At 37.2% G+C, this 18,695-nt stretch overlaps 1 protein-coding gene across 1 annotated transcript in view; it reads left to right on the top strand.

Moving 5' to 3' along the window:
* TMTC1 (transmembrane O-mannosyltransferase targeting cadherins 1) overlaps nucleotides 1–18,695 on the top strand; it is a 236,827-nt gene that overhangs the window by 120,672 nt on the left and 97,460 nt on the right. The window contains exons 6-8 of the mRNA XM_090272969.1: nucleotides 2,964–3,045; nucleotides 4,630–4,733; nucleotides 9,277–9,466. Of these exons, the coding sequence (XP_090129095.1) occupies nucleotides 2,964–3,045; nucleotides 4,630–4,733; nucleotides 9,277–9,466 (376 nt within the window). The remainder of the gene's footprint in view (nucleotides 1–2,963; nucleotides 3,046–4,629; nucleotides 4,734–9,276; nucleotides 9,467–18,695) is intronic.

Here is an 18,695-nt window from a genome sequence, read left to right as displayed (position 1 = left end):
TAAGCATTTAAAAAATACTTTAAAGTAGGTTTCCCTCTCTTTCTCTTCAGTTTTCATTTATGATGTCATCAGTTGGTGAAATGTCCAAATATAACAATAGTTTAGACCTGAAGGGGACCATGAAACCATTTAGTCCAACTTTCATTGATAATGGGACAACAACAACAAAAGAAACAGGGGCTCCTATAGACTTGCTCTAAGTTATTTAACAAATGAGTTGGAAGCACAAAAATAGAACACTAGACCTTGGTTTCCGTTCTAGTGGTTTCCTCCGTGGTTTGGTTTTGTTGTTGGGATTTTCTCTAGTTTCCTGGGAAAATAAATCAGTGATGGTATTTGCATAATGCCTTATAAGGCACCTTCAGACACTTTAGCTTGTGGTTGAGATGAATAGCTGAGAGAATTCGATACAATCGTTAAGTATTCTAATTTTTTTATCTTCTCCATAAACAAAAAAGGAATTATAATATTCTGCTTCATGAACTTGTTGTAAGTGGTAAATAAATTGCTACAATGTAATCATTTAAGCACATATTCTTTGTTTTTATTATTGTTAATAATAATATTGTTACTAATTGTTGTTGTTGTTTGTGTGTACCTCACAGACAACACGTAAATGGCAGATGAATGGGGCTAATTTCCCTGCCCCAGTTTTGTTGTGAGTGGGGAAGAGGAAGGCATGCATAGCATTCAGTCCTTGGGGTGTTCCCTGTATGAGCTTAGGAAGCTCAGTCTCTGACCTTGTGTTTATCAAAAAATACGCCATGTTATTTTGGCTTATTTCCTTATTAATATTGGTAAAATAAAAATAGAAGGCTTGAAAGAAGGTAAACTTCTCAACCACTGCTCTCTGTATCATTCTAGACTTTCATTGCTTTGGGATGCTAGATTTTACAAGTAGACTATTTGGTGCCTAAAAGGAAAATGGAATTTCTCATGGAGGAAGAATTTCTAAACAAAGGGATACCTTATAAATACAACTCACTGAAATAACCATCACAGTGAGCTTGCAGTGAAACAGAATATGAATTTATCAAAGTTTAGCACTGAAAAAAATTTTAAACCCTATGGTTCATTGTTTTATAGAAAGGAAACCTCTCCTATATTTTACACTGTGTTAAAATAAACCAGCAACTGAGGGGACCTGAGAAATGACACTTCTAAAGGCAGACCAACCCAAGAATCCCTTTTTTCATTCAGATGTGTTGCAACGCCAGCCTTCCCTGGCACAGTTTCCTTCCCATACTGCCATTCCCCTCCCTGCAGCCCGTTACCTTACGTAACAGAGTAGCAGAAATATCCAGGGTTGGCCTTTGTTGAGTTATTCTGAAAATGATGAAGTAAAGGCAGAGCCGAGAGAACATGCTTAGCAGTGATTTAATCTTTTGGGGATCACAGGCCAAGTTAACACTGAAGATCACAGCTAAGGAATTTGGCTCAGGAGAATACATGCATGCACACATACACAAAATCTTGTATACAGCTTCAGGATGTGGTGGACTCCTGGAAGCCTGTGTTGGGACTTTAGTGATTCACCTGTGTTGTGAGAGTTGGCAGTGTCCCTGACTTTTCTTCTTGCCAAGCTCTCTTGAGAGATAGGGGAGAAGAAAAGATTTAAATGTAGTGTTTGGGGTTGGATCCAGTCCAGAGATTGCTAAAAGCTGACTCTGTGTAGTTTTGGGAGGGCTCACCTTTTCTCCACTCATTGAATACATGAAAGGTCAGAGTCTCAGCTGTTTATGAACTAGGAGAGGAAAGGGGAAGCAAAAAAGGAGAGACCTGCCTCTGAGTGACACTCTCACGTCCTTACAGTGCCATTTGGACATATTTTTTATCTGTCCAATCAAAACAGAAGAACTATGTGTATTTTGTAAGCAATTGTAAAGGTGGACATTTCTTTCTAATACAAAAGGATCTCTGTTCTATAGAATAGTACCATTGTGTAAGAAGACCTTATTCAAATGCAAATTTTAAGATATTCTGGGGAGAAATTCATTGAGGAGAAACTGGATTAGAAAGTAATAGAAAATAATTGAAAAGGGTAAGGGTTATAAGGATAAGTTGGAAAATGCTTGTTGAATGATGCTATTTAACTTTTTCCCCCTCCATTCTGCACTTTAAAATATAGAAACTTGGATGTAGGTGAAAATGCCTTTGTTTAGGTTTTTGCTTGGGGTTTGTTAATAGTCCCCTCTTGCTTCCCTTCCATTTTCTTTATTAAACCTAGCCAATTACATGCCATTTATGTGGATATATGGAGCTCCCACTTCATTCAAGTGAGTGCTCTGTGGCAGATGCAGAGTCTATACAAGTTCCTGTCCCACTAGAAGTTGATATTCTTATAACCTAGTTTGGTTCCAAAGCCATAGGCAGGTGAGAAACTTAATTGCATGTGGGTGAGCTCTGTTGTCACCACCAGTGCTGACTGACTTGGCTACCTTGGATAAATGACTGGACTTCACACAGCCTTGGCGTCTTCTATTTTCAGGGTTAAGACAATTGTGAAATGTTTTGTGGGCAGAAAGCCCACAAAAAGTAGGTAAATAAACTCCTAATTTGTTAAAGGTCATCCAGTATAGTTGCCAGAATGGCTGGATTATTGGAATTAGGTAGGATAGTCCTATTTAGAGCTAATTGTGCGAGTAGATCCTGTTCCATATATTATTTCATTTATTAGCTATAACTTTTCTGTGAAGTAGATACTAGTATTATACCCTCTATTATAAGTGAGAAAAATAGATGTGCAAGGAAGTCAAGAAACTTGCCCAAAGTCTTCCAGAAGGAAGCAGCAGAGCTGGGGGATGGAAGCCCAGGTGGCTTGACTCCAGAAGCCACACTCCTGGCCCCGGTCCTTTCCAGCCTTTTTCAGAGCTGCAGCGTATTCACATGGATAGGTGAACGTTGATGTGTGATTGACTCTGACATTTATTTAAGATTTGATTTTTTTTTCTCTCCTGTTTCAGGTATCTGACAGCAAACAGAAATAGAAATTTCCTGCTTACCATGAGGCCATTCCTAAAAAGGGCCATTTTGGTCATAAGTTATGTAAGTACATATGTGCTTTTGAAATATCTGATAAGGGATTTTCATTTTAATTTAGCTTAGAGGCATGATCCAGATTATTTAATGGAATCAGCAACAGAGTCTAACCTCTTGACCTTAAGATCAAAGAGTTAACGTGCCATAAATGTTACAAAGCATTAGAAGGTACATGTGAAAGAACTCTAGGGATATGGGAACTCTATGACAGAGACAGGGTGAACTACAGTGTTTTACAAGTTCCTTTCACAGTGCTGATGCCGAGTTGTCTTGGCTCAGTTGTCATACCTGACTGGATCAACTATCTATTGCAAACAACCACTACCATATATCTGCCCTCGGTGCTATAGTTTGGGCAGCATCCAGCTGGATGGTTCTGCTCGTTATGATTTTTACTGGGATTGCTTAAATCCATGCTGCTATCAGCTGGGCTAGGTGGTCTCTCTGTGATATGTCATCTTTTAGGACCCCTCCCTGTGGCTGGTCTCAGTAGCAGGATAGTCAGGACTTCATTACAGCATGGCATCTGGGTCCTCAAAGAACAAACCCAAAGGTGCAGGACCTCTGTAGGGTAAGGCCCAGCACTGACACATTGTACCTTCTATCGTGTTCTGTTAGTTGATGCAAGACACTAGACCAGCCCAGATTTACGGGGGCAGGACCGTTGACTCCTTTCTTGATAGGAAAAGCAGAATGCTTATACAAAGATGGTAGGAATTCTTGGTGACCTTCTTTGGTGACTGTCACATTAATCACCCTTTTATATTGTTGGATGTTTCTATTCAAGGAGATTAGGGGACCAATCTCTTATGCTGTTGCTGTTTCTCATAAAGTTCCTGTCAAAATTTATAATAAGTTTTGACAGGAAACTTATGAAAATGTCTTTGAATTCACTGTTAGCAATGTGAATTTTTTCTCAGCCCAAAAGTATGTTTATGGAAGAAGATAAGTATGAAAAAAACTGAATGAGGTAGAGAGCTTTGACTGGACAATTTCAGCAGAAGGGGCAAAACATGTCTGTAAAGAATTCCTTAATATCTTTGCAGCAGAATAGTACCAGTTAGTGATAAAATTCCACTGGGTGATACAAAAAACATTCCCTGGAGTCATTGAAATAACCCTTCAAGAGTGTTCCGCTTCATGGCATACAACGGTTGTAATATTTTCAAATGTATTCTTTCAGGACTCAGCAGTATTATCTATGATATTTAAATTAACTTTTTTTGAGGTTATGTGAATAGTCTGGTTATGCAATTGGGCAGCGCAGACCAATGGCACAGGCACAGTTCCTGGATCTTATAGTTTACTAGTAAGTTACCTAGTAAGTTTACTAGTAAGTGCCTGAAACTGACAGCTGTCAGTAAGAATCTGCTTGCTGCTCCCTCATCACTTTCATTATTCTCTTTTCTCCCTCCCCTGCTATTTCCATTTTTCCAACTCATTTTAAATGTGAGAATTTTATAGGAATGCTCACTAGAAAAAGTGTTTGCAAAACAAAATATTTGTAAAGCATCTGGAAGTATCCTCCAGAAAGGTGGGTCTTACCCCAGGGAGTGATGGTTTTCTAACCAAATCTTCTTTTCCCTGAAGGTGGTGGTGGTTTTGTACTTCCGTCTGCGGATAATGGGAGGGTCCATGCCCCTCTTTTCAGAGCAAGATAATCCAGCTTCATTCTCGCCTTACATTCTTACAAGGTTAGTAGAAATAGACTTTTAAACTTTACCAAGTAAATGATAAGTCGTACTTTAAGGAAAGGAGGGCTGTGTTTTCTATTCAGGTTGTGCGATGGAAAAGAAACTACTATTCTTCATTTGGAATTCTTTTCAAAAAATGTTGCCATTTTGTTATATTATTGCTATTGTTCTCATAATGGTATATATGAGAGTATATATATATTTTTTTCAGCAAGCATTTTATTGAGCACTTATCACCAATAATTAATATTTAGTAAGTGGCTGGTGTGGCAAATGTTACAGAACAATGCACAGAGTTGAATAGAGAAGAGATTGATCAGACATCATAACTATTTGTAAGATTAAAATGAGTGGAGAGCTTTAAAGTGGTAGACAGAAATGAACAATTTTTGCTAAGATACAGCTAATTATATCTTACCATTTGTCCTTAAAATATTTAGAAGTATTGAATCAAGAAAGGGACGTTGATCAGTGGATCTGGTTCATTGAGAAGATTATTAATTCCTTATCTATTCAGTCTGCTGGGATGCTCTGCTTGTGGCTTTCAGATATAATTATATTTGACAATATTAACATACTTTCTTCAGGATATATTATGGCTATAATATTTAAACATTAATATGCCCTGTTCTTAAATTTTTATTGTTTTATATATTTAACATCTAATATCATTTTCATAATTTTCAATTTTGAGGGCTTTGCAATGACATATAAACCTTAAACTAAAACCTGGCTTATCTAGCCATTTATATTTTGGTTTACATGTATCTCTTAGGAAAACACATTGCTGGATTTTGTTTTTATGTCAGGCAATGACCTTTGCTTTATTTCATTCATTTACCTTACATGTATTAATTGGTAAAATTTTAATTTTCTTTGCCTTGTATATATTTTTTATTGTTCCTAGTCTTTCCTACCTTTCTTTAAAATCTATTTTCCACTCAAAAAGGATACCTTCACAATTGATTAAACCATTTTTATAGTTGATATTATCACAATCATTTTCATTACTTATATATGTGCATTTTAAAAATCTTGCAAATATCTTCAGAAATAATATGGTATTCAACCTCAAATGTTGGCTTATTCTTTTGAGGGATGACTATTAATTTACCACAAAACTGTCAACTTACTCTTTTAAGCATATATATTGTTATAGGAGGGAAAGTTTCTTTTAGTCTATGGTTTATTTTTTTTAACTTATTTGGGTTACAATCTGTGTCAACAGTCACAATGAGCATTAAAAAAATTTAATGATGTTGAAATTCTAACATTTAAAAATAATATTCCTTATATTTGCTTTTTTTGTCAGTATGGTATTATAAGACTAGAAAATATAAGAAACTGAAAACAACTTACAGTACAAGGGCAAATATGAAGTTAACATTCCAATTAAAATTTCTGCATAGTGTCTGCAGCTATTTCACAGTCAGGCTCCAGCTAGACATAACATAATGAAGTATTCCTGTTTCAATTCTCTTGTTGCCTTTTCTACCAGTTTAAAAATATAGGTTTTTTTTTAATGGAAAATATCAAATCTGTGTGAAAGTGGAGAAAATGGCATAAAGAACCTCCACATATCCAGTTTCAACAATCATAACTCAAGGCCGATTGTTTCATTTATACACCCACCCACTATTTTCTCCTTGCTTCCAGTCCATCTGTTTGAAGCAAATACCAGATATCATCTTCTTTTATATGCATGTATTTTAGTATATATTTCTAAAAGATAAGGACCCTTAAAAAAGAGAACTGCATACCATTATCATACTTTAAAAATTAACAGTAATTCTCTAGTATCATATACAGTGTTTCCATTTTTTTCTGTCTCATAATTGGTTATTTTTAGTAGTTTGTCTGAATTAACACCCAAACAAAATCTGTACTTTGATATATCTTTTCGGGCTCTTATAATTTATAGGTGTCCCTCTTCTTTCTGCCACCCATCCTACCCTCATCCGTCCCCCGTTATTTGTTGAAGAAACTGCTGTCCTTTGTTCTCGGGAATTTGCAAAACCCTGGATTTTGCATACGGCATGCTGTGGTATAATTTAGTATGTTCCAGTGTTTTCTGTATTTGATGTAACCTGGTAATAAAGGGCTTGATCAGATTCAAGTTTGTTTATTTGTTTGTTTTTTACAAGACCACTTCATAGGTGGTGGTATATGAATCCATCGGGAGGACATTGGGCTGTTAGTCTTACTTTCTCTGGTGTTAAAATTAACTAGTGAATTCTAGGCATCTGATTTAGCCTGATCCATTCATTAGCTTTTCACCTAGTAATTTTTACAGCCATTTATAATCATTGCTTATAACTGTTATATCAAGAAAAAGAGGTACTAGTTTTCAAAGTAATTTTTAAGACCTGGAGTATAACTGAGCAACAAAACTGAGTGATTTTTCTGCTAAATTTGATGGCTCAGTGTTCTTCCTTAAAGCTGTCACAGAATCCTACTGAGCTAGGAATTAGGTAGTTTAGAAGCTCTGTGAAACATGGAAGCACAAAGTGACCCAATCATCTTTCAATGGCATTGGTCTTCTCATAAGACAATTTCTCAGGCCCAAGCCTAAAAGGGATAAAGGGATTTTTTGTTTTCATTTTCATTAAACAACAAAGCTTGTAGTATATACCATATTATTGGTACATTAACATTTTATTAAAAATAACAGAGAGAGAGTGTTGGGAAACACCATTGCAGTATCTTTCACCCCATTTCTTTGATAGGACCTGAAAGCTGGGCCAATGAATAATCTCCATCCTTGATCCTCATCTGATCATTGTTAATCATTTTCTACTGCCAACCTTGGAGGAATAACAAGAAAGGGAAGGAGATCAGTTGGGAAGGTCTGGGAAGGATGTAATAAATTAGTAGCTACATGTTAAGAGGAATTCAAGGATATTTGACTTATCACACTGGAAAATAACTTAGAAATTCTTTCATGTAACCACTCTGCAATCCAAGAATCCTTCCAAAAGAACTTGAGAAATGGGTGAGGAATTTTTTTCTCATTCTGCACTCTTACGGTGCATATCTCCTTCTGCTTCTTTAATTCTGTGCATCTTATTTTCACTATTGGATTGTGCACTCCTTGAAAACAAGGAATTTATCTAATGAATTTGTTTAATCCCATCTCGGATGTAGAAGATAAACACAGCTGGGCATTAGTTAAAGCAGTGAAAACAGATTTTGTTCAGTAACTACTGACAGTGGGGGACAAGAGCTGAGTGCCACTCTTGATTTGTGCACAGATGATTGGACACTTTAAAGGGAGAATGAGAGAGGGGGACAAGCTGGGGCTCAGCAGAGTCAGAGAGGTGACAAATGACAAGAGATTGGTCAGTGTGGCTGTGATTTGGCTGGCTCAGTCTGCTGGCAGTATTCCAAAGGAGGATTTGTTCTCCTACAGAGACTGGGAGACAGGCCTTGTCCTTCCTGATGATGACTTTTTAAAGCAGTGGCTGTCAGGTCCTTGAGAAAGACACTTCTGAGTTGTAAGAGATACATATTCACAAATGTAAGCCATTTGTGGTAAACACTCTAAAAGAGGGGAGGGCGGGGGCCTCTCCTCAGGTGTTAGCTAGAATAAACAGTAAATTCTGGCAGTGATGAGTTTTCTCAGGGAAGCGTTTTAATGAGAGGCTGGCACTATCCTAGCAATATGGCCTTAAGCTGCTAGGAGCAATGCTAGGGTTTGGTCATCTCCTAGTACAGAGGTTTGAATGCAGTTTGTTATGTGCTGAGAGTTCTGCAGTTGTCAAGGGTCAAGAACACTACTTAATGAATTTGTGTGGACTGAATAAATTTAAATAAATTCAATTTTCTTTACCCCGAAAGGAAGCATTTTATTTAGAATGTTTTCCACTTTGTCATAGTTCCTAGACGCAGCCAGGAAACAGAGTAACACCCGCATTCATTATTTTCCTTCCCTGGGTCCACCTGGCTGTTCTTGTTGGCAAGGGCGTTTGTACTTGCCTCCTCCTGAAGGCTAGTCCCTCCATTTGTGAATAAGAGACTTTATCTTCCTACCACAGATACTTTGACTTCTTGCAAAAAATTTAATATAGATCAACCTGCTATAAAATGATAATCAATGTTATTAAATCATTAAATATTTTCATATCTACTGCAGGATTCTGGGCATTATTAAAAACAGACATTTCAAATGTCTCTTACCCAGGGTATCATACCCAATGGAGCAACATTTCTGTCATATGCTTTTCTTAAACTTTTCCTTTGTAGCATTTATCTCATGTCATAATGTATTTATTCACATAATAATTTAAAAGTATATGTCATGGAAACTTAGGTCTATACTCATTCACCTTTGAAAAGCCAGCATCTACCAGAATGACTAGAAACTATTAGATATTTTCCAAAATAATAAATTTAATGACTAAAGGGATTCCTTCTTACCTTGTTTTCTCCTATGAAATAATATTGACAGTGTCGAAATGCTGTTTAGCAGAAATAGGGTGAATGAGTGTTTACAAAGTGTCATGGATCCTGAGTCATGTTTCAGTGATTCTTCTTCTCTTTGTAGATTCCTTACCTATTCCTACCTCTTGGCCTTCAACATGTGGCTTCTGCTTGCACCTGTTACCCTGTGCTATGACTGGCAGGTCGGCAGTATTCCTCTGGTAGAGACCATATGGGACATGCGGAATTTAGCCACCGTCCTTCTGGCAATTGTGATGGCCTTATTGAGCCTGCACTGTTTAGCCGCCTTCAAGGTAATTTTCTTAAATGTCAATGAACTCTGCAGTTGAAGAGTTAGACTCTATACTCAGTAATGCTTTTTTTCTCAATTGGAGGTCTGGGTCTAAATTGAATCTACTCTTTTGCCTAAAAAACTTCATGTGTTTAAATTTTTCCTGGTAGTTAATGTATATTTTAAAGACCTTAATGGGTTTAACAGACTATGGTCACCTTAATTACATTTATTCTGCTGTTTCTACCAACCCGGTAGAATTAGATCTGAAATTTAAAGTTTGCAAACAAGAAATGTTTTTCCTGCTGTGGTTGGCTAATTTTTTAAGTAATTTGTTTGATTTTATGTAATGTTAAATGAGATAATGATAATATGTTCAAAATGCTTGAATTATGTTTAAGACTCTACTACCACTGATGACCACCTGGCTCAGTTGGGTGAAACTCACTTCATAAAAAATGGTATAAAACTAGAAAAATTATTGACTGCAACCATTTCAAAAATGATCAAAGACAGCAAAGAACTTGAAAATGTTTACTTATGAAAAATTGCTACTGAATTGGGTAAGATGCCTGAGGGTATTCCCATCCTCCCAATCCCTTCAACCTGTGTTACGAATGGGCGACTGACTAGAGGTGGCTGATTTGGTTTGGGAGAGTATCAGAGCAACTAGAAATTTAAGGGGGAGATTTTGGAAGCAAAATGCTAGATAAGGGCTGAGATAATATGCTCTACACATTTATGGCTGACTGCCTAACAGCATGTGCACATGGTATTCCCTAGGGAGCACAAGCAAAATGAAAGCCTAGGGAAACTTACTCATTTTCTGCAAATTTCAGTAAATTCCTCAACCCATATATAAGTTGGGTAGCAGAGAGTAGACAGTTCACTGGTTTAAGTTGTTTATGTATAGCCTCCCTTGAACTCATTGACTGATCACAAATTATGCAGGCACGAGAGAAATACCCCAGAGATCCAGGCAAAAGAAAAAAATATGAGCAAAAATTTTAGCTCTCTGCAGAAAAACAAGTTTCTCAGTTTGAGTTCAGGCAAGTTCATCATATAATAAAACAGGAAAACCAACATATTTCAAAAGAACAAAATAGAATATAGAGTCGCTACAACGCAGGGCATACAATGCCTATTTTTTAATATTACTGAACATATAAAGAAATAGGAGAGTGTGACCCAAACTTAGGAAAAATAATAGTCAATAGAAAAAGAATTGAGATTGCATATCTAAACTCGCATTTACATGATCAATTGACTTTTGACAATATTACTGAGAAAGGATTGTCTTTTAAATAAAAGATATTGAAATAATAGAATATCTGTCATCCTTCCTTGTTATCAACCAGGGCTCTGGAGGAGGGGGACATAATATAATCTACCCTGTTACAATTGTATTTATATTTCCTTGACTTTTTAATTAATATTTTAATAATTGACTTTACAAAGCTACAAATTAACATGTAATTAACACATGTAATAAATAAAACAGCAGGTTTGTTATTTCCCAATCACCCCCTCAAATCCCACCCTCTGTAGGCTTCCTTTGAACATTTGTTCTTATACATTTTTACACTCACTAAAAAGAAAACCAAATTCTTTCTTTATACAAGTAAGTTAAGTTAGATACCATTACAGATTGCAGGCTCTTCCAGATCACTGCCACACTCAGTTGAATTACCCCTGTAAATCAGCAGCTCAGGAGCAGATAGATGCTTGACTTTTGACAGACTCTCATCTGGGATCGAGTAGAAGAACTAGGCTATGGAATCCAAGAGATTTCTTTCTCTAGAACTAACTGCAGGATTAACTTAAATAATGTTTCTCACCCTGATGGGTGTGTCACCCCACAAAGTGAAAGGTCAGTACTGTTGGATTTCTGGTCAGGGCACATGCCTGGTTTGCAGGTTTGGTCCCTGGTCAGGCTACATATGAGAGTCAAACAACTGATGTTTCTCTCTCACATTGATGTTTCTCTCTCTCTTTCTCCCTCCCTCCTCTTGTATCTAAATGTAAATAAATAAAATCTCTAAAAACTAAATACATAAAAAGAGATTGCTTCTCATTTTTCCTATTTTCGTAGCATAAGAAATTTAAGACCTCAAGGAGCAGTTTATTATTTATCATAGAAGAGCTCACTTGACATCTTTAAGAATTTAAATGTAGAATTTGCCTTCCTTCGTGCCTCTTCTTCATCCTTGGATTCACTAGGAATACATTTGAGTTTATATAATACAATGAAGAGAGAACAATCTAGAAGTTCATTACTGGATTGAATTCTTTTTAACAGTGAATTTCAAAGTGAATTAATTTACTCTTATTCTTTGTGATGAGGGTAATCACTGTTGGAATGTATGTACAGTAGAAAAAGAGGATATTTAAATCATGAAGTCTGATTATTCCATTTTCTTCTGTGAATAGTGAATATTTATGCACCAGGACATCCATAGGCTGAAAGTGCACTTGGGTTTTTCTTTACAACTCTTACAGACTGCATGTCAGACTGTTAACTTGCAGTAAATAGTGATACATATCTGGAAAACAGCCAGTCTGATCTGATTGTTAGAGGAGTTAGTGGTACCATCAGTCCTACTCTTTATAGTTGCCCTTTTCCTGTGACCTCTAATGTGATTTTCCTGCATTACAGAGGAAATGCCATTAAATTATATTTAAGAGTAATTTCTTTGTTATTGATTTTTTTATTACATTCTCACAGGGTGTCCAGATATTTGGGGGCATATTTATAGCTTTTATAATCTTGTGGCATACTTGTAAAAGTAAAACCCAAGGAAAAAAGAAGGGGGTTAGTGATACCCAACTTTCCTAATAATGACCTCAACAATGAGATGTGTTTTGAGTCCCCTTTTCCAAGTATGGGGCTTTTGGACTTGTTTTGCTTTGTTTTGTTTTTAATTTTAGTTGGGGGGGGCACAGCTTTGTCTCAGTCCATTCATAGTATTCCACATCATTTCTTTGAACCCAACACTAATCCTAGGCCACATCTCTGGGCCCCAGAGAACAAGTGAAATTTTCATGTTTACACACATGGGGATGAATCTGCAGGCTGACCAATGGAGGTGACCACTAGTGACAACTTGAAGAGATAGGATGGGGTGGATCTAATGTATTTGTTCACTTAGGGGACATGCATTCATCTCAGGATCTCCCTTTGGGCTTGTTTTCGATTAGCCCCCATGTTAATCCAAATAGCAACCCCCATCAACATACTGGATAAAAGAACAGATAGCTATTGGATGGTCAAGCAGCAACTGTCAGTCTTAGATTTCTCTCTCATTAAACCCCCCAAGGAGATACTAGATTATTTGCTCATTGACATTCTTACCTCATTTCAAAAAGTACTTGAAGCAGCTAAAGGAAAAAAATACAGTACAATGGGATAGACAAGGGGACGGAAAAACTTTTCTTTTTTTTGCAAAGAAGCAGATTATAAATATTTGAGGCTTTGCTGGTCATATAGTCTGTCAGAATTATTCAATTCTGCCATTGTATCATAAATTAGATGACCCCTGGTATAGAACATTGTATTGCCACAGACACATACAATTGAATTGAACATGGTTTCAGATTTCTAAAGATTATTTTTGCATTTTATTCAGCCAAATAATAGGTTAAGTTATTATTGTGGCACATAGATTACTGTGGAATAACTTTTAAATTCCAGAATAGCCATTATGAAACCTGGTAAAATACACCAAGTGGTGAAGTAAAATTGAACTTAAGGAATGTAGGTTGTCTTTAATGGCGAATGGCTCTGTACCAATATTGATTTTTTTTTTCTTTTAAATTTGTAGACTACCTTCTTTTTTCAGTTCCTGTTCTCTGCACATTCCATATTCACCACTCTTATTCTGTCCTCAATTCATAAAAATCCTCCTCAGACTATTGATAGTCCAATTTTTCTAGCCTATTTACAACCCATCTAATTTGTCCTGCTTTCAAACCATTGCAATCACTGGTGGAAGAGGTCTTGATTAATATCTTGGCATGGTTCTTGTGTCCATGACCACCAGTACCATGGAAGTAGCCATTGTCTGGGATGCCTCTCTGTTTCAACTCTAGCCCAGTTAATCCAGCTTCTTATCACTGTGCTCAGCTGGTTTCTCTTCCTGACACTTTTTTACCTATGGGATAATGCCCTGCTACATGGGTCATGGTTTTCAAGGTCAGTAGACATAATCAGCTTTAGCCCTTAGGTCATGCTCCGAAGCTGAGAATTTTATTTATATCACCTTTATGATGAGAGTTTGAAAATAACCTTACTGCTCCATCAGATGCAATGTTGGAAAATGGAGAAGTTGAATTCACCTACATTGTAAAATAGAACATATTAAAAGATGTATTGGGACAGCCTTTTCCGACATACTTCTGTGTCATTGCTTTGCTATTTGTGATACTTGATAATCTACTTTAAATTCATGAGCATAAACTTCAGATAGGAGCCAGTCCTACCTCTGTGTTGCAGGCAGCCCACATGTGCATGAGGAGGGGCACTGCCCGACATTCCACACCGAGAGTCCTAAGGCTGTGTGATGAAGTGATCAGTGCTGAGCCGAGTCTGAGGCCAGGGTCTGCCGCTGACCTGTTATGAGTCACCCCATTCAGCCTTGTTCTTGCAGGGTCACAGGAGGTTACACCAACATGAGCCACGTAAGACACTTGGCACAGTGACTGGCATGTGTGAAGCATTGAGAACCTGTCAGGTGTCTTTATAGTCTTTGTTATCATCATCATTGTCACCATCATCATGAAATTGTCACGGTTTAATGTCAGGAGTACAATAAAGCTTCCTGTTTCAATTTTGTAGGAAAAAAACAGACATGAAAAACAATCCAGCTGACTTTTTTCATTGTATATATTTCAATATACAATCATGCTTTACATGATCAAAAATATTTATAATGTTACTGAAGATTGATTCTGCCTGCCCCCCAACCTCCTTTTATTTCCTTCCAAGTAACTGAGGTTAAACTCTTGACCTAAGCTAATGGTAATAACATTTTCAAGTTTTTAATTCTTTAGCTTATTTTGGAATTTGGATGTAGATGTATTCAAATGTAACAGAAAGGTGAATCTAACATAAATCTACGCTGTTAAAAGGTGGATTTTTATCAAGGGAAAGGGAATAGTGAAAAATATCACTGACTTATTTATAAATGAACATTGGGAGTTGCCACCTAAAACACCAAACAATAGAAATATTATAGATGTCTTTAAAGGTATTTGAAAGTTCAGCAAAAAATAGGAAGGATATAAGAAGTAATCATTTTCTTTTCTTTTTGTTTGCCTTAAAACTTACTGTCATTGCTGGATTTCTTCATCCCCCTCAGAGATGAGCACCGGAACAAAATAGACACTAGAAATGCAACTTTTAATTCAGTGGCTACCTGAAAATCAGAGACTCTTGGGGAAAGCCTTCCCAAGACATTCCTTTTCATCCACTGTGTCACCTGTGAAGTCATTCTCCTTGTTCTAGATCTGAACCTTATTCAAATCTTTCTTCCTTAGGTTCTGTGAGTACACACTTCGGTTGTACCTGAGGTGCTGTGCTTGGCTTTTGAGCTAGGCCTGGCTGGAGTGTTCTACATCATTAAGTAGCTTGTTTTCTTCTTTGCCTTCAAAGGGCAATTACATTTTACAAGTCACATTCTTTAATAAGAAAATGATTTACCTACCTCTCCGATGTTTTATACCTTAGTTGGAAGACTTGCTGAATTTATTAGTGGAAGAATTAGTTGCATAATGGAAAAAAGGACCTTTCAGACATCAGTAAGAGTTTATTTCTTTTTCTTGATTGTATGCTTTATGATTCTCTGCAAGGTTTTATACTCTATTATTATTTGCTTTTACTCAAATTAATTGCCACCTTTTGAGTGATAATCTTAATTTTTAACTTTTTATTTCTTTTAACTTAATAATTCACACTCTCATAAAAGCAGTTTATTACCACTTACACTTAAAATGCTTCTGATTGTTTTTAAACTCTCTTAAAATATCAAAAAAACATTTTAGTTACTCCTGGAGCCATTCTATCCTAAGTATTTCTATTCAGGACATAAAGTTTTTGTGTAAAACAACACAACTTTTCTGTCTTGTTCTAAGAAAACCATGGAATATGTAATTAGGGCTCCCAGAGATAAACACAGTTAAAACAAGTCCCTCTAAACAGAAAGCCCATTGGAAATTACTTATGTATTGGAAAATACAAAGTAGACCAAAGTGATTGATTGCCCAACAACCCCGTAAAGGGATGTCAATTGTGATCAGCATAACTGGAGATAATCAACCCCCAAACCCCATAAAAACCCTAAAATTCCTTATTTTTACACGTGTCTTGCCTTAAGAGGCAGTATGGAGTATTAGAAAGAAAGCACGTTTGTAATATGAGCTTTTATGATTTTCTCTCTTCTGGACATTGTTACATATCAACAAGGTCTTCAAACTTGTTTCTAACATGAAATATAATAATAATAAATGAAATCATATATGAGGTCTGTTTGGAAAAAGTTCAGCCATTGTTAATTTAATGAGAATGTCTTACATGACATCAGTGTAACCTGGAAACCAAAGAGAGTAGACTGGAATGCGCATGTGTGAATAATGATGACTTCACTGTGTTAGTCAGTGGGGGTGGTACACACCATTGAGTGAGCATGTGTACTGTGTGGCTGTCACATGCAAAATGATTAAGTGAGTAGAGCAATGAATCTGAAGGAAATTTTGCATTAAGCTTGAACATTCCCCTGCAGAAACTGTTTGGATGATTCAGAAGGCTGCAGCGAAGGGCAGGTGGTGATTGGCGGCTTCATTATGACAACGCGCCTGCTCACGTATCATGTCTCCTGCAGAGGTGTTTACTCAAACATCAGATCAGCCAGGTGACTCAGCCCAGATTTGGCACCCTGTGACTTCTGGCTTTTCCCAAAACTAAAATCACCTCTGGAAGGGAAGAGATTTCAGACCATCGATGAGGTTCAGGAAAATATGACGGGGCAGATGATAATGATTGGGAGAACTGTGTGAGGTCCCAAGGTGCCTGCTCTGAAGGGGACTGAGGCGTCATTGTCCTGTGTGCAGCATTTCTTGTACCTTGTATCTTCTTCAATAAATGTTTCTATTTTTCATATTACACAACTGTATACCTTCTGGACAGACCTCATATATTATACCTGGGGCTGTTCAGAATGGAAAGTATGAATTTTCCCATAGATGTCTCCTATTCAACATTCCAAACTTTAACTCCATTCATTGTTTACCCCATAACGATTGTTGTTTTTGTTTTCTATCTCAGTGCATTCTACTAGTTGTTCAAAACAAAATTATTTGAGTTTTCTTGTTTCCTCTCTGTCTTTACCTCTAATATCACATCCAATCCATCAATAAGTCCTGTCAGCTATACTTTCAAATATATCTAGAGTCTGACAACTGCTCTCCGATCTCATTGCTGTCGCCCTGGTCCAAGCCACCACCACCTCTCAGCTGGATTATTGCCATAGCTGCCTACTGATCTTCCTCCTTCTACCTTCATGCCATTGGTCCAGTCTATTCTCAACATAGCGGCTGGAAGGGGTCTTTGAAAATGAAAGTCAAAGCCTGTCCCTCTTGTACCTAAAATCTTCCCATGACTCTTAATTTCTCTCAAAATAAAAATCATTCATCGTATTTATAATGGCCTAAAAGGTTTTATATGATCTGGCCCCACCCCACTCCCACTCCATTATCTCTCTTGTTCCTTCCTGAACTCATGGCCTACTATGAAATGAGTTCTGTGGCTGACTGCCTCATTTCCTTTGCTTAATCACCACCTTCTCGGCGAGGCCTGCCCTGACCACCATGTTTACGATTGCAATCCACTTCTTGCTCACCTTACATTGCAGATACCCCTTACTAGGCCGTCAGTCACTCTCTCCCTCTCTCTCTCTCTCTCTCTCTCTCTGTCTCTCTCTCTCTCTCTCTCTCTCTCTCTCTCTGTCTCTCTCAAAGGGTAGAGATTATTTTGTGTCTTTCTTTTCAGCTAATTGGTGTATTCCAAAGAATGTAGAATAATGCCTGGAAAATACAAAGGAGACAGAAGTGATTGATGGCAAATTCCTTAAATGATTGTCTAAAAGCACAATGCCTGAAGAAAATATAAAGAGACTGCAACAATATGTAATTTGTTGAATAAATTAACAATCTATGATCATGTTTTACCAAGACAACCATTACTTAGGATGGTAAAATCTTCAAGAGTCCTTTGACAAGGCAAGTGAATTGGGGGGAGTGTCCCATAGTACCCTCGATGCCCCTGTATTTTCTGTGTCTCTCACAGGCAAGAGGGGACTGAGTAGCATGATTAGTCACAGTTAGCAGCCTCCTCTATAGCTGTGCGATAGAAATGGAAACTGGTCTTAAAAACTGGCAGAGTATTTAGAGATAAGCAACATAACCTTGTAGGGAATATGTAGGTGCAGGATGGTGTACTTGGAGAGGAAAACAGATAAAGTGTTACATATTTAATTCATTGACCACTCATTGGTTCAATGAATTAAATATTCAAGCAGTACACTGACTATGGAGAATAAAAATAAATAAAACCTAGTAGCTGCCTAGAAGAGCTTGGTCTTCTCTACTCCCATTCCATGGACCCTCTACCCACCCCCCAGCCCCCTCCCAACCTCTGGGAGAATTATCCTTCTGAACACAGATATGATCTAAACATGCCTCTGACCTACCAGGAAACCTTCCTGCTCTCAGGACTTAGCCTGGCTGGAGCCAAGACTATGCCAATGGGTGACTTAAGTTCTCTAAGTGTATAGTGATTTTTTAAAACCTGGAAAATGGCAGCCAGCTCTTTGACATTTACCAAGGATGAACAACAGAAAATGTGTTTCAACTGTAGCATGAAGGCTTTTCAGGGAACATTTTCTGTTTCCAGAGAGTGAGATGGGGGGGGCGGGTAATGGAAATTCCTCAGGTGGAAACTTTAACTTCTTTCTGCTTGAGTGGTTTATACCATGTACCAGCACTTTTCAAAACATGCCCTAGCATACAGGTCATTAGTGAGGTTACCCTAAAGAAAGAGCCTGCATTTCAGAAACGCAAAACTTTTTTTTTTTCTAACTGGAGGACTTCACAAAGCCTTTACTGTGCTCTGAGCAGCCTTGTGAGTTTTCAACTGGAGTGTATAGTAAATGGCATTTCTCAAATTTATTTGCATTTGGAACACTTTTTATAGGCTTCTT

Source organism: Furipterus horrens, unplaced genomic scaffold, assembly GCF_987537825.1.
Source record: "Furipterus horrens unplaced genomic scaffold, mFurHor1.1.pri manual_scaffold_4, whole genome shotgun sequence".
Classification (NCBI taxonomy): domain Eukaryota; kingdom Metazoa; phylum Chordata; class Mammalia; order Chiroptera; family Furipteridae; genus Furipterus; species Furipterus horrens.
This window is presented reverse-complemented; position numbering and strand designations above follow the sequence as displayed.